At 39.4% G+C, this 14562-nt stretch overlaps 1 protein-coding gene across 1 annotated transcript in view; it reads right to left on the bottom strand.

Moving 5' to 3' along the window:
• The window catches only part of RYR3 (ryanodine receptor 3), a gene marked incomplete at both ends in the record, with an annotated part of 117924 nt that overhangs the window by 54924 nt on the left and 48438 nt on the right, over positions 1 to 14562 (bottom strand). The window contains 9 exons of the mRNA XM_010139358.1: positions 667 to 757; positions 1956 to 2176; positions 2685 to 2854; positions 6461 to 6581; positions 7874 to 7979; positions 8410 to 8590; positions 11662 to 11797; positions 12328 to 12431; positions 13424 to 13556. Coding sequence (XP_010137660.1) covers positions 667 to 757; positions 1956 to 2176; positions 2685 to 2854; positions 6461 to 6581; positions 7874 to 7979; positions 8410 to 8590; positions 11662 to 11797; positions 12328 to 12431; positions 13424 to 13556 — 1263 coding nt within the window. The remainder of the gene's footprint in view (positions 1 to 666; positions 758 to 1955; positions 2177 to 2684; positions 2855 to 6460; positions 6582 to 7873; positions 7980 to 8409; positions 8591 to 11661; positions 11798 to 12327; positions 12432 to 13423; positions 13557 to 14562) is intronic.

The raw sequence follows: 14562 nt of genomic DNA, 5'->3' as shown, positions 1-14562 counted from the left end.
CACTCTTTCAGCTGGGACTGCTCACGTACAGAAAAAAACCCGTGGAAAAAACAATCTATTGTGCAGACCATCTATTCAACCAGTTAAAGAGCCAGCATATAGGATTACTGGTGCACTTTCCCCATCAGGAGGCAAACCTGACAGAAAAATTCTAAATAAAAAGTTATTTATCTTCTCACCACTGTAATTCTCTAGTTGCAGAACAAGAAGGATAAGACTTCAGTTAAAGATTGCTCAAAAAATAAAAGGTGAATTCTGTTCCCTGTATCCTATTCTCTGGAGACATCACTCAAAATTTATTCCTGGTCTACGCATCCTACCAAGAGTTATTACAGTTCATATAGCAGAAGAAGAAATTTCAAGATAATGCTAAAATTTAATTTGAAACTTTCAAAAACTCTTGCAGAAGCAGAGAAAAAGAGTTTACTGAAGAAAACTGCATGATATCTTACTAGAAACTGTTTGCATTAGGCGAGATTCCACAAAACCTTTAATCATCCTACTTAATTTGAAAGACTTCACAAAACAAGAACATTCTTTTCAATTCAGGAGTCATTTCACACTGCTTCGCCCTGCCCTGTTCTGTTTTTACAAACACACGATGATGACAGATTACTGTGAAGTAAGTTTTACTCCGAATGCTTGTACAGAAAGCAAAGCATTTACCTTGAGAGGCATTTTACAGTATTCATTGAGTAGGGGCACATCAAAAACTAGCCTTCTCAACAGCTGTTGTAGCATAGAGGGACGTAAGTGGCTGTAATTTAAAAAAATACAAGTTCCAGTGAATACAAAATAAAAATTGAAACAAATTTGCATATTGCAATTAAAATCACTCATGAAAAGCATTTTGAAAAACCAATGGTAGATGCTTAAGGAATCTCACTACGCCCCACCTACACAGAAGGATGTGCTACTCCTGGACTCTCTCAAGGGAATAAGAAACACGTGTGATTGTGCCTTATGACAGCAGAGGGAAGGGTGTTGGATTTTTTTCAGAATACACAGAGGGGACAAACTAAGCAAAGGAAATTGAAAACTAGAGCCTAACAGAAGGGTTTCCAAAGTGACACTAAAAAGCAACAAAACACTCCTAAGTGAAACTGATCTGGGAAATACATTATGATTATTCTTACAAGAAACTGTAAGACTGAATAAATTACTCGGCATTTCTTTTTTAGCTATTTAATTTCAGTGATCTATAAACTCCAAATCAATGTAAAAATGCTCCTTTCATATCTCCCCCCTCAGTCATCACTTCCAGGCTGAAGGTTCCTCATCTACTAAGCTGTTCCAAAGGAGCAAATTTACATCTCCTGTTGATCGCTCTCGTTAGGCTGTTCTGAACCTTTTCCATTTCTGCTCTATCCTCTTTTTGGCAGGTGTCCAGTGCGATGCCCAAGCTGAAAACGCACACTGCATTCCTAATTTCACAGCCCACCGCACAGACAAGCAGCACAACGGTTTATGACAAAGATGAAGAATTGTGATTCAGTTGGCAAACCTACATTTCAATTCCTGATATAACTTCGGTGCTCGGTTCAGATTTAGGATCAGCTTTAGAATTTGTATAGTGGGGTTCTCGTCTGTTTTTTTTAAACTACAGCCAAGGTTCTTCAAACCACACTCAGAAATAGAAAACGTGTCGATCCCTTAAACCCCCAGCACACACTGACTGTCAGACTTACCAGACTTACCTGTTAATTACAGGGCGTTTGTTTTTACAAATATTCAGGATTTATCCTGTACGCCATAAAGCTCATGTAGTTCCCGTAACAGAAAATTACATATATTTTCTCATAGGGAAAAAAAAAAAAAATCCTACCAGACATTCGGATCATTTACTTCACGCAGAACAAAATAATCTTAGTTCTACATTGTACACAAAGAAATAAATTATTAAAATACATATACCGCACAAAAGAAATCCGTTTGTACACAGGCATCATACATACTGGCAAATGGCAAGCAGGCATTCTTCGATGGTGTCCCTCTGTGCTTTTGTGAGGGAACGTCCTTTGGATAACCTGTATATTGTGTGAAGCAGGGAGTCAACCAGAGAGGCGTGATGCTCAGTTCCAGAAAAGAGGGGAGCACATCTCTTGAGTAATGGAAACACGGCGGAGCAAATATATCTATTTAGTGCGAGAGCTGCCTCTGTGGTGCTTAGAGAAACCTGTACAAAGTAGTAAATGGCTGTTAGTATCATCTGGAATAAAGGTTACTAAGTGTTAGGTCTATAAACCATAACAGAATACTCCTCTCTTTAAGGAGGTCAGCAAAACCCACAAAGCATTAAGCAGCACTTTTCATCTCACTTAAATTCTTCATAGCTACATACATACGGATTTTCAGTGTAACTCTCGGAAGCACTCATGAAATAAAAGTAATCACTATCACAGTGTGCCCAATGTACTTACTGTATAATTAATGCAAGCCTGTATTAAAAGTTTTTAAACTATGTTACACTGTTGCTTCATAAGGCAGTACTGAATGCTTATGATCAGACTTCAGCACTACAAATTAATAATATCTGAATTATTACTCTTTGTAATACTCTTTGTATACTCTTTGAGACTATACCGCATTAAAAAAAATCCGTTTTGACTTGAAATTCCATTTCTTCCACTTACAGGGCCACTATATCCAGCCACTGCACCTAAACTCCCTAGCGAAATACTTACTGTGTCCAGCGAAGCAGAGGCTCTTAAATCTGGTAAAAATCCAACTTCCACGAGGTGCAGGAGGAAGCTTTGGTCCTTAATACCATAGACACGGTCCAAGAACAGTACCATGGGTGCTTTGTGATCAGGACAGAAATTTGCAGACATGTCTGGCTCATTTACTGTGCCATCTACAAAAATATGTAATGCAATTTTTAATAGTAGCTAACTGATAACACAAGAAATACCAAGACAATGAAAGACACTATAATGACATTTAATCTGTGAAGTCATATGTTTAATGAAAATTATATTCTTGTTCAGTTTTCTTGTACGCTGAAAAAGAATACTAAGTTTTTATTATTTGAAAAAACTTACTATTTTGCAATTTTATTATTTTTCACTCTTAGATGAAATCTTATGAAGGAATGGCAAGGTCTTCTACTTGTTTCATTACTATTACAAAGAATGTTTATATGCTAAAATTTAATTTAAATATTACTAGAAATATTAAAAATATATAGTTAACCTATAGTAGAGGTGAGGTCCAAAAAGATTAAGAATTTTTATTTTTGTCTCATGTAAACTAGACTGGAAAGAAGATGGAATCCAAGGGGAAGACAGCAATAACACAGAAGTTAACTGTGTAACAGATACACCGTCTCTGACTGTAAAGGGGAATAGACAATTCTCGTCAAACAGAAAGGACAACAGAAGGAGGAGGAGGAGAGTACAGACTGGTAGTTTACAGCCCATGGAACATGGAAAAATGACTAGGAAACATGGAGATCATACGCTATGAAAACCTCATCCTCTGTTGAGTTTTTGTTTTACAGGAAATCTCGGTTTGTATGGATATCTTGGTAGTTAAATAAATCCACCCTGGAAAACCACATTGACTGCTTCTAGGGAAGAATCAACAGCTGCATAACAAGCAAAACCACCATCATCCACACGCCTCTGCACTCTGAATACTGATTTTGAACTATTTTTGAGTTCCAGGATGAAGATGGTGAAAAGTCAGGAGTCTTCACTGACTTCCCTTTAACAGGTCGTGTTAAGAAGGCTGTTAGTTCCACTAACAAAAACTCAATTTCAAACTCAATGACAGATCGTGAGCCAGGTATAGACAGGCAGCTATGCAGTTTGATGTAGAGAGGGCAGCAGGATGATCTGCTCCGTAACCTCTCCCCTGCACCAAGGTCAGACTGACAGGCTTGTAGTTCTCAGGTCTCCCTTCTGTCCCTTTTGGTAGGTGGGTGTTACATTTGCTACCTTCCAGGCAACTGGGACCTCCCTGCTTAGCCAGGACTGCTGATAGATGATGGAAAGTGGCTGGGCAGGCACTTCCACCAGCTCCCTCAGCACCCCTGGGTGGAACCCTGGAACCCTGGGTGGGTTCCATCCGTTCCCATAGACTTGTGTGCATCTAAGTGGTTCAATAGGTCACTGACCATTCCCTCTTGGATTATGGGGGCTTCATTCTGTTCCCCTCTCCTGTCGTCCAGCTCAAGGAGAAAACAACTGGTCTTACTGGTCTTTTCTTCCTAAGTTCCAGACACAGCTCTGTTCAGCGAGGCTGGTCTTCTTCCCCAACGGCTCACCTTAGGGCACACTGGGACGGCTTGTTCTTGTGTGTTAAAGATTTCCCTCCTAAGGAATGTCTGGCCTTCCTGGACTCCTTTGTCCTTCGGGGCTGCTGCCAAGGGACTCTGCCAACCAGTCTCCTCAACAGGTCAACGTCTGCTCTCTGGAAGCTCTACTGACCCCCCTCCCTACTTCCCTGACAGCCTCCAACCTTCACCATCACCCACAAGCCCTTCTCTGTTTGTGAACAACAGGTCTGGCAGGCACCTTCCCTAGCTGGCTCCCTCACCAGCTGTGTCAGGCAGTCTTCCACACAATCCAGGAACCTCCTGGACTGTTTGCTCTCTGCTGTATTTCCAGCAGACTTCTGGTAAATTGAAGTCCCTCATGAGAACAAGGGGTAATGATTGTGGGACTTCTCCCAGCTGCTCACAGAGTATTTCATCTGCATCTTGACACTGGTTGGGTTGTCTATAACAGACTCCCACCATGATATCTGCCTGGCTGGCCTTCCCCCTGATTCTTACTCAAAACCATTCAAACCTATTGTCACCACCATTATGCAGAAGACAATCAAATTTTGTGAATCAACCCACCATGTTTCTGTGATGGTGACTCATAGTTTACAATGCTGTTCAACGGCGTCCTCCTGTTTGTTGTTTAAGATAGTGGTTAGAGAAGAGGGATTTAGATAGATTGATTATAAAACAGGGAATTATTCTGGGACAAGATGAACAAATACAAAAATAGCCTTCACGATAAAAAAAGAAATCAGGTTTCTAGGAGTGAACATTAGAGGTCAGAGTGGAATGCTATATCTAGAAATTGGGAAAAAGACAAAAGGTGTGGAGAAGCACCTTCTTCAGATCAGGACAATCTCAAAGTAAGCATCTCTGGTTTTCACTTCTGAAAAGGTCAGGGAAGAAACAAACAGCACAGTTCCAAGAATTGGGAAAGGCAATTAAAATGCAATGTGCATGTGCAACATTTTAATGAAGCAAGGACAAACAGGACTCAATTATATTGAGTCATGAGTGACCTGGAGAAGGAAGAAAACAAGGGAGCCGAAAAGACTGTACACAACACTAAATTCTTTACGGTTAAATCAATAACAGAACTGAGTGGGCAAAGCAGAGGCAGCTACACTTCAATGCAGAAAACCCTAAGCTAATGCTTCTGCAGGAGAGGAAGAGGTGCCTACATAATGCTGACCTTGGAACTGCCATTACAACGAGATCCTGAAATCATCACCGAAATTCTGGGAAACCATCAGCTCAATGTGTAGCAGGGACCAAATAAACCAACAAGATTCTGGGTACCATCAGAAAGAGGTATCCAGAATATGAGAGAGGGCATTATTTTGCTGCTACATAAAATAGAAAATTAATACACAAATTGAACACTTGTGTGCCCACATTATGAGTACAACCTGCTCACACCTTGTGTACGTTTCACAGCTGTTTTCTGTATCTCAGGACTGCAGAATACAGGTAGCAAAGGTTCACAAACGGGCAGCTAAAATGATTCGGGCAACAGAGCAGTTATTTTATAATGGGAAACTAAGAAAAGTTGAGATTCTACAATTTGGCAAAAGTGAGGATTGAGAAATGATATAACTGAGATTTAGAAAACGATTAAGGTAGGTGACCAGGTGAACGAAGAACTGCTATGCACCAAACCCCCAAACACTACAATTCAAGGGTGTTAATTAAAATCAATAAAGTTCTTTATGTAACAAATAGTGAAGTTCTGGAACTTACTGCCACATGGGTTTGTGGGTACAGACATTATTCCAAAGGGATTAGATACATTCTTGGACACCAGCACCAGAAAAAGATATCACCGAGCAGGGAGGAACACTCGAATCTTTATCAATAAATGGATGACGTGAAAGTACAGAGGGACTGAGTCCAAGCTTACACGTTCTACCTCTAGAGATAGCACCTCTGCAGCCACTGCTGGAGACTACGCACTGCCATGGAGGGCCCGTTAGGTGATCCTGTGAAGTACTTATTTCTTACATTCTTTGCTTCACAGCACTATCTGTTGTACTGAAGCGGCTCTGATTGATACATGTCTAATTAAAATCTGAAGAACAATTCTCTGCTTGCACTCAACTCTAGCAAAACTGCTCTATTTTACACCGGAAGGCTTATGTGCCAGAGTTTTACAAAAAGATGAACTGGTCTAATAAAAAGTATTGACGTTACCTTTGTTAACCGTCGACAGCTTTAGTGGTATACTTATAATCCCAACCAAATCTTCAGTTGGCACTAGAGATCGAAGGATTGACCTGATTCGAATAGCTTCCCCTTTTCCACTTTGAATAAGCTGTTAGAAAAAGTTTATCAGTTAAACTGAGTACTGATGGACACAGGAAAAATTTCCTGGGAATACTGATATCATTATGACTTTTGTCAAACACTGGATAAAAAAAAATACACAGGAATGCAATTTATCCCAGCACTCTAATGGAGCTGCTGATTTTCTGCTGATGCTACTTTTGAATCCATCCAATTTTGATATCATAATTTCACATTATAAATTCCCAATAACACAACACTCCCCCCTACATGGATGAGATTCCTCAACCAATCAGATAAAGCAACGAAACCGAAAACTTCTGACTCGTTACTTACAGAAACTACACTGCCAGGTCTGAGCTTGCCTCTTTATACTGTGAACCGATGCAAACCTCTCTGATGTAGCTACACATTTTGCTATTGTTTCTATGCTGTAAAAATTTCACAAGGCATTAACAACGAGGTGAGTAATTCAAATTCTAACAGAAATTAGGTATTCACAACCCATATCTTTGAAAGTCTTTTTCAGTAATTTGCTTAACCTGAGACTACTCTCTGGCACAGAGAGGTGCATACAGCTTTACAGCTAGTACAGTTAGTAGCTTTGGTAATAGTAAGTCGGGAGGCTACAAGCCAAATTTCTTGCTTCTTGTACTGAGGTACATATTGTATTGTCAGCAGCATTTATGCTACGTGAACGAAGGTAAAAGAATTTTAGATACTGACAAGCAAAAGTCAGTCTATCTAAAACCAAGTCTTGCACGTGGCACTAAACCCCCAAACACTACAATTCAAGGGTGTTAATTAAACTTAGTAGAGTATGAGTTCTTTATGTAACAAATAGTGAAGCTCCGGAACTTACTGCCACAGGGGTGGCATTACAGTCAAAACAGTTACTTTACATATTTTACATGTATTCATGTGGTGTAGATACCATAGTTCATCAGTGTCCGCGAAAGCAGCTCTGTATCACATTCTTACGAGAATTATTTTTATGGCTTTCTAGAGAACAGTAAAGGACCAGTTTCAGAAATTTCATTGGTAGTATAAATGTACACCACTGGCAGTTCATCCGTGTTTTGATACCACAGTCATACATAAATTCTTAAAATTTTAGATAAATTAAAAAGCATAAGGAATCAGAAGACCATGATTCTTTATAAACAGCCTGCAGATAACGCATCTGTCTAGACACAGCATGAAATACAATAAAGTCCACGTTCTGAAGTGAAGAAGCCCTTGAACAGAGAACAATTTTGCTACACTTTTACAGTTCTGTTTACAAATCTCCTACATCTCTGAGTGACAAAATGAACTTACATGCATTTCTGGTGCACAGCGTCCAAGTAAATCTATGAGAGCTGAGTAAAATGACATGATTGCATTGCCCATGTGCACAACCTCCTCCTCCTCCTCCACCTCATCACTGAAAGGTAAACAATACCAGTGAGCATTTTTGCTAGTGTAAGATCATAGTTCCTCTCTAGAGCTAGATCCATAACCTAGAGACTATTAATCAGCTACACGAATTTCCCCTGGCTCTGCATGACAGAGGTTTTAGCCCTAGAGAAAGCACGGAATTGAATAACTGATTTCATGTGAGCCTTCCATCTTTAGCTTTACCTTGGCTTCATTCCACAGCAGCCTCTCCTTGACTTTGACCTTCAGGCTTCTTCTCTTCTGTAACTCTTACTCCACTCATGCTTTATGAACTCCACATGACAACTGCTTGTGGGTGTGAATCTCTTAGGCTCTACGTATGTATAACGCCCTACACAACAGGGCCCGTTATCCCCATATTACAAGCCTGATTAAACTAGCTAGCATTTGCCAAACGAGCATTCACATTTACTGACCCGTCTCTTTTATATGCCTGGGAGGGAAGGTCACGAGCAGGGTTCTCTGAGATCCTGATAGCTTCTTGCATAGCTGCCAGCAAACCATGTCCTCCTTCTCCTCTAAGGTCAGGTCCAAAGCACTCTGGCCGTCGAATAAGGAGCTTGACAACAACACTTGCATTTTCCTCGACGCTTTCACCTGAGGACCAAAAGCACTATACTTACTTTCTCCTGAAAGGTATCCTTAAGAAGACAACCGCATTACCCCTAAATTTTACGAAATCTAAAACAAATCCTCATCCTTATTTCTGAAAACAAAAATGTATCAAGGTGGCAGCTTTGGATGTGCTTTATGAAAAATATACCGAGGTTTGAAAGTGACAGTGTAGACTTGCCTTGCAAAAGTTTTACTACACTCAGTCTGGAAAGGTTCACTTTATTAGAAGGTTATTTTGCTTTTTATGGCTAAGACTGCTCTCTCTGGTATAAAAGCTAGTAGTCCCAAGAGGAAAGAAATCTGCTGTTGGAGAGGGAGGGAAGGAAGTTTTGACTCCAGCCACCCACCTCAGCCTCTTGCTCTCTCTGCCTGACAAAGAGACAATAGAAGGAAAGGGTGACAACTCATGGATCAAGATAATGACTGTCTAGTAGAGAAAACAAAAGCTATGTATGCAAGCAAAGCAAAACCTAATTCATCCACTGCTTCCCAGGCAGATGTTTAGCCAGCTGCTAGAAAGCAAGGTCTCTGCATGTGTAATGGCTGTTTGGGAAGACGAGTGCCATAACCATCAATGTCCCACTCTTCCTCCTCCTTTCCCTGAGTTTTTTTTTTTGCTGAGCTCAGCGTCATGGTATGGACTATCCCTTTGGTCAGCCTGTCCCTTTGGTCAGCTGTCCCAGCTGTGTCCTCTCCCAACACCTTGCTCATCCTGAACCTACTCACTGGAGCTGGGGAAGGAGAAGGAACAAAATGGGGGGAAAAAAGAGAACGAATTCACTCTGCTCAAGCACTCCTCAGCAACAGTCAAAAAAAAACTTTGGCATGTTATCAACATTGGTTTAGCCATTAATGAAAAGCACAGCTCTCTATGGGTTGCTATGAAGAAAGTTAACTTCATCTCAGCCAGACCCAGAGCAGGGCATGGGAGTTGTTTGATTTTTAATGGGCCGTCTGAAGCAAGGAATGTTGCTTAACATTATGTCCTTAGTACTTCATCAGTGGAAAGCTCATCTCAAAGTTTAATCTTCTCAATATGACTAAAGAATAACAAATTGTATTTTAGGTTAAATATACTCAGAGTAAAATCTCCTGATTCTTTCTTCTGCCTGTTAAATATTTGTTAAATCTTCTGCTTGCTATTTAAAGCCTGAAATTGAATACTTCATCTTTTCTATGTACAAAAATCACATTAAGATCAGTTTTAAAGGCCATGGCTTGCCTGAAACAACCTCATTTATAACAGCTTTGTGTGGAAAAATGGATGTCTATTTGAAAAGGGAAAAGAGTGGGTTTCATCTTGCATGGGTTTGGTACAGGCAGACAGATTGTGATCTGGATGCTTGCAAATAGAAGGAAAAGGAACCTTCATATAAATGAACTCTTTATATGCAACTAACTGCTTTATGGTCTGCAGTTAGCGACACGTGGAAGCATGACAGGAATAATAACTGGGTCAAAAGCTCCGCTTATGGTTAAATGCAACTGTTTAGAAATTGCCAGTGGCTACCTTATAAGAATACTGATAATCTGTAGGAAGACGGGAAATTAATGGGGCATGCAGGAAGAAAACAAATTACAGGGAAAGAAACAGCTGACAGTCACTGAACTTGTGATGTCAGTAGCTTGGATCATCAGTATCTGTATTTTTACATGCAGACTACAATACTAAACCAGTACAGAAACGTAAGTAGCAAGTTTGTGTTAAACTGAATGTTGCAGCTTTCGCAGCCACCAAAAAAGTAGGACTCAAAACTGGTTTAGCTGAGAGCAGCAGCGGTGCCACCGGGAAGGCAGTCGTGGGTGAGATAACTGGGAACTGACTGGCTCCTGAAGGAGCAGCTTCAAACGTGCCAGTCTTGCGGTGTTCCCACTTAAAACACCAGTTTGATCTTGATATGGACAAAGGGAAACGGCCTCGAGTTGCCCGAGGGGAGGTTTAGATGGGACATTAGGAAAAAAATCTTCACTGAAAGAATTGTCAAGCCCTGGAACAGGCTGTCCAGGGAAGCATTGAGCCATCACCTGGAGGTATGTAGGTGGCACTTAGGGACATGGTTTAATGATGGCCTTGGCAGTGTTAGGTTTATAGTTGGACTGGATGATCTTAAAGGTTTTTTCCAAGCTAAACAATTCTATACCCTAACTATTGACTTTGCACAGATTATGTCTTCTTTCTTTCTTTCACCTTTTCATTCACCTTATTTTCATGCTGCATGGAAAAAGCAGGATTTTAAATCTCAAAGTAAAAAATTTTAGTTTAATTTGTTTAAAACCTTCTAAGTGAAGATTTTTCAAAAAATCTCAGAAAAATTCACTGCAGTCCCCTCTATAGATATACTAACAATCATCACGCACAACATTCAGCTACAGGTACCAGATGCTCCTGAATCCTTGCGTGTTTCATGTATCTTTTGAGGACACAAATACAAACCCCCCTTAAAAATTGTAATCCATATTCTGGAATCAAATAGCAAATAGAAAAAAAATTATGAAATGTAATTAGTTTAATAAATACACTCCCAATATCGTTTTTAGTGGCTCATTCCCGATACAGTTTAGATCCAAATGTTAAAACTTTATCTTAATTCAGACACTTTTTGACACACCAGTGATAGCTTTGTGGAGAGTGCAATTTAGAGCAAAAGGAAGCAAGTATCAGCAAAATCCCCTTGCAGTTTAAATTTAGAATGTATTTCTATCTGCATTTGTCTCTAGAATCTTATTCTGAACTTCTCAGTATAAATATTTTCCACATCCCTTCTGAAGGGATACCACAGTTTGCTTACTGAAAGAATTCCTAACATAATTTGCTCCCTTAACAGGTTACTCTATTAAATTATGCAAGTAGCAAAAAGAGAAAGGAAAAAATGAAAAAAAAACCCCAACAAACCCTATGAATATTCAAAAAATGGCAATAAGCAGCATATACCAATATTCTTGTATTTATAATGAGAATGGTATGCATTAACCTCTCCTCATCCACTAACACAATTTTATGGTTAGAAAAGTAATTTTAAGGAAGTCTTTTGATACCAAGAAGTTACACTTACTGTTAACAAAAACCACAAATCTTAAGAACGACAGGTAACGTTCACCCTCTATTGGATTCCATCCAATGTCTGGATATCCTTTAGCCAGCAGTACCGGGCAACTCTGCAGGCCACAACCTGCCAGGTAGGTAACAACCTACAACAGAGAAGCAATCATTTGTCCATGTCTTCAGAAATAAATTTCTAAAAACAAGTATGAAACAAAACTAACTGTCACTTTTTTTAATATTAAAGTTTTTATATACTTCATATTTCACTGGAGGAACTACCAACATCTGCCTGTTGATGAAAAAGATGAAATACTCTTTCCTTCTGAAGTTAGCCAGTTATACGATGACTCAACAATACATGACACGAACATGACATGAATTCTCAAAATTGCTTCTTTCCAAACAATATTTCTTGATATGCCTTTCTCCTCTTTCACACCTTTTTTCTTGTCATTCTTTCTACCTGATAACAATAGTGAAAGGATGCAGATGTGATTCCCACTAACCGTAAAGTAAAATCAGAGAAAATACTCCTTAGCCAATCTCACCTTGAGACAGCACATACCTAGAGCATGAATTTCTGAGGAGACTGTATCCAAAAATTACTTGCCCTTTTCTCTTGTAGCACCGGTCCACTCTTCAATAAATAGGTAAAGAGGTCAAAGTGATCCCTTACCTTATCAAGATCTGGCTCCTCCAATGCTAGTGCGAGTTCATTGTTGTCCATTACAGAGGCTGCTGCAACATCTAGTGGAGTTGAACCCCTCATTGAAGGAAATGCTGCAGAAGAAAGTCAATATACAATAATTAAGTTCAGTTTGCAGTAATCACAGACCTGCAGCAGAGGGCAGCAATCACACTGGAATCTAGAACAGAAATATATTAATAGTACCTTGTGTGGCTGTTCTTCAGTCAAGAACATGGTTAACTGTTTGTAATAATGTTAAAATAAATGCTCAATTTTTTTTCTGACTTGACATCCACATCCATAAACATACTCCACCACGCTGCTTTAAATGCAGTATTACCAGTGTAGCAGATCAGAAGCACATCATACTGTTTCTCCAGCAGAGCAACATTTTAACTGTGTAATTCTGCACAACTCTAACAATCGAAGATTTTAAAATATGCCTATATTCAGCTAAAAGAGACATTTTCAAGCTTTCTTATCCCATTTTCTGTGTTTAATGAGGGCAAATGCAGGCATTGAAATGGTCACCACGAACTGCTAAAGCACTATGAAATCACACGCTGCCTCACCTCGCTATACCTTATTAATATAGCCACCTATCTAGCCAAGACAATTTTCCTTGTGTTACGAAATCTAATGCGCACATCTCAGAAAACATACATCTGGTGTTCCAAAGGAAAAATATTAAATTCACAGCACTGGCACAAGCTTATGGAGGCAAAGGAAATGTAACCAGCTGAAACAGGCAAGCACCGTACAAGGTTAATTTAATCTTAGCTTTCCAATCACAACTATTTTGAATGGGAAAATGTCAACCTGCATGGATGCAATCCTAAATGTTTCAAGGTATTTAGAAACACAGATGTAGATTACTCCATTTCTAACACAATTCACAGACACATAGAGATGAAAGGAAAATGAAAAAAAAAAAGAAGTGACTTAGAGGTGAAACCACAAAATGGTTTAAACTTCAGAGAGGCTTCATCGCCTGCTTCAACTTGCCACACAAAGCAGACACTAGTCTGGTGATAGCACAGTCCCTCCTGGTCTTGCTTTTAGCTGTTACAGCTACATGACGTACCCAGTCCGACGCTGCTGTTTTCCAGCAAGTAACTAAGATGCTCAAACATGGCCTTTTGGTTTTGACGACTGATGCGACAGAAGTAGCACAGGAATCGACAACAGCTTGCCACCATCTTGGGGAAAGTGATGTGCTGAAGAGGAAAGTTGACAAAGCAGTGAAATATGTTAATTACCAATCTGTTCCAATTCTTCCTGCGCTCCTAACAAGGACAGTACAGTGACGATACCAAGATGATAAGCAGCTGACAGTTGCTTTGCTTCTAACTTCAGGAAGGATTTCCTTTTAACCTTTTATATTCATTAGGCCATTAGGCTTAAAACATTGAAAATATCATTTTGCTGAGGACTATAGGGGACATATAAGGGGAAAAAACAGAGAAATAATTCTCATCAAAGCAATCTGCAGACTCGCAAGTGCCATTATACAGAAACTCTACCCGAGCAGCGTTACGGTAACAAGCTCAATCCCCAGTATTAGGTCATAGCAAAATAAAGAGTATTCAAGAACCTTAGTTTATCTCCCATATTACAATAAGGATGTTCAGTCTTCATATAAAACATTCCTACAAGACACTGTTCAATACATAGGCTTGATGAGATAAAACAAAACATCAGATTGCATTAACTATCCAATGCTTTTAAAAACAAACAAACAAAAAAACCCACTTAAAAGAGATGTGTCAGTAGCTGACCAAGGGTAAAGAGTACAAGGCACATATAACCCTTCCAACTTTATGACCAACACTATCCAGAACATGTGAAGATAGTCCTGAAGGTAGCCAATTTTTTTTTTTTGGCTGCATATTACGCACAAGGATTTCTCGTCTGAAAATAAAGTAATTTCATCTGTAGCATTCATGAAAGAATGCTTCACAAGTTGCAATTAGTCATAACATCTCCTGAGATCAACAAGTTCTGTCATCCTCACATTTCACTGAGAGGAACTAAACGAACAAAATCAAAAATCATGTGAGAGAATTTTGATGCTTGTTTAAAGGTTTTTCTATTTGATTTATTGGATTTACCATTATGCAGTACTTTTTTTAAAGTGTCAAGTCCAGTTGCAGATCTGTGTCCTAAGGATACTCACAAAACTAATGAGAAGGTTCATTACCATCACAGAGAATTCCTTTCAAA

The sequence above is a fragment of the Buceros rhinoceros genome, unplaced genomic scaffold (assembly GCF_000710305.1).
Source record: "Buceros rhinoceros silvestris isolate BGI_N320 unplaced genomic scaffold, ASM71030v1 scaffold15077, whole genome shotgun sequence".
NCBI lineage: Eukaryota > Metazoa > Chordata > Aves > Bucerotiformes > Bucerotidae > Buceros > Buceros rhinoceros.
Note: the sequence above shows the minus strand (reverse complement) of the source record. Positions and strands in the feature narration are given on the sequence as shown.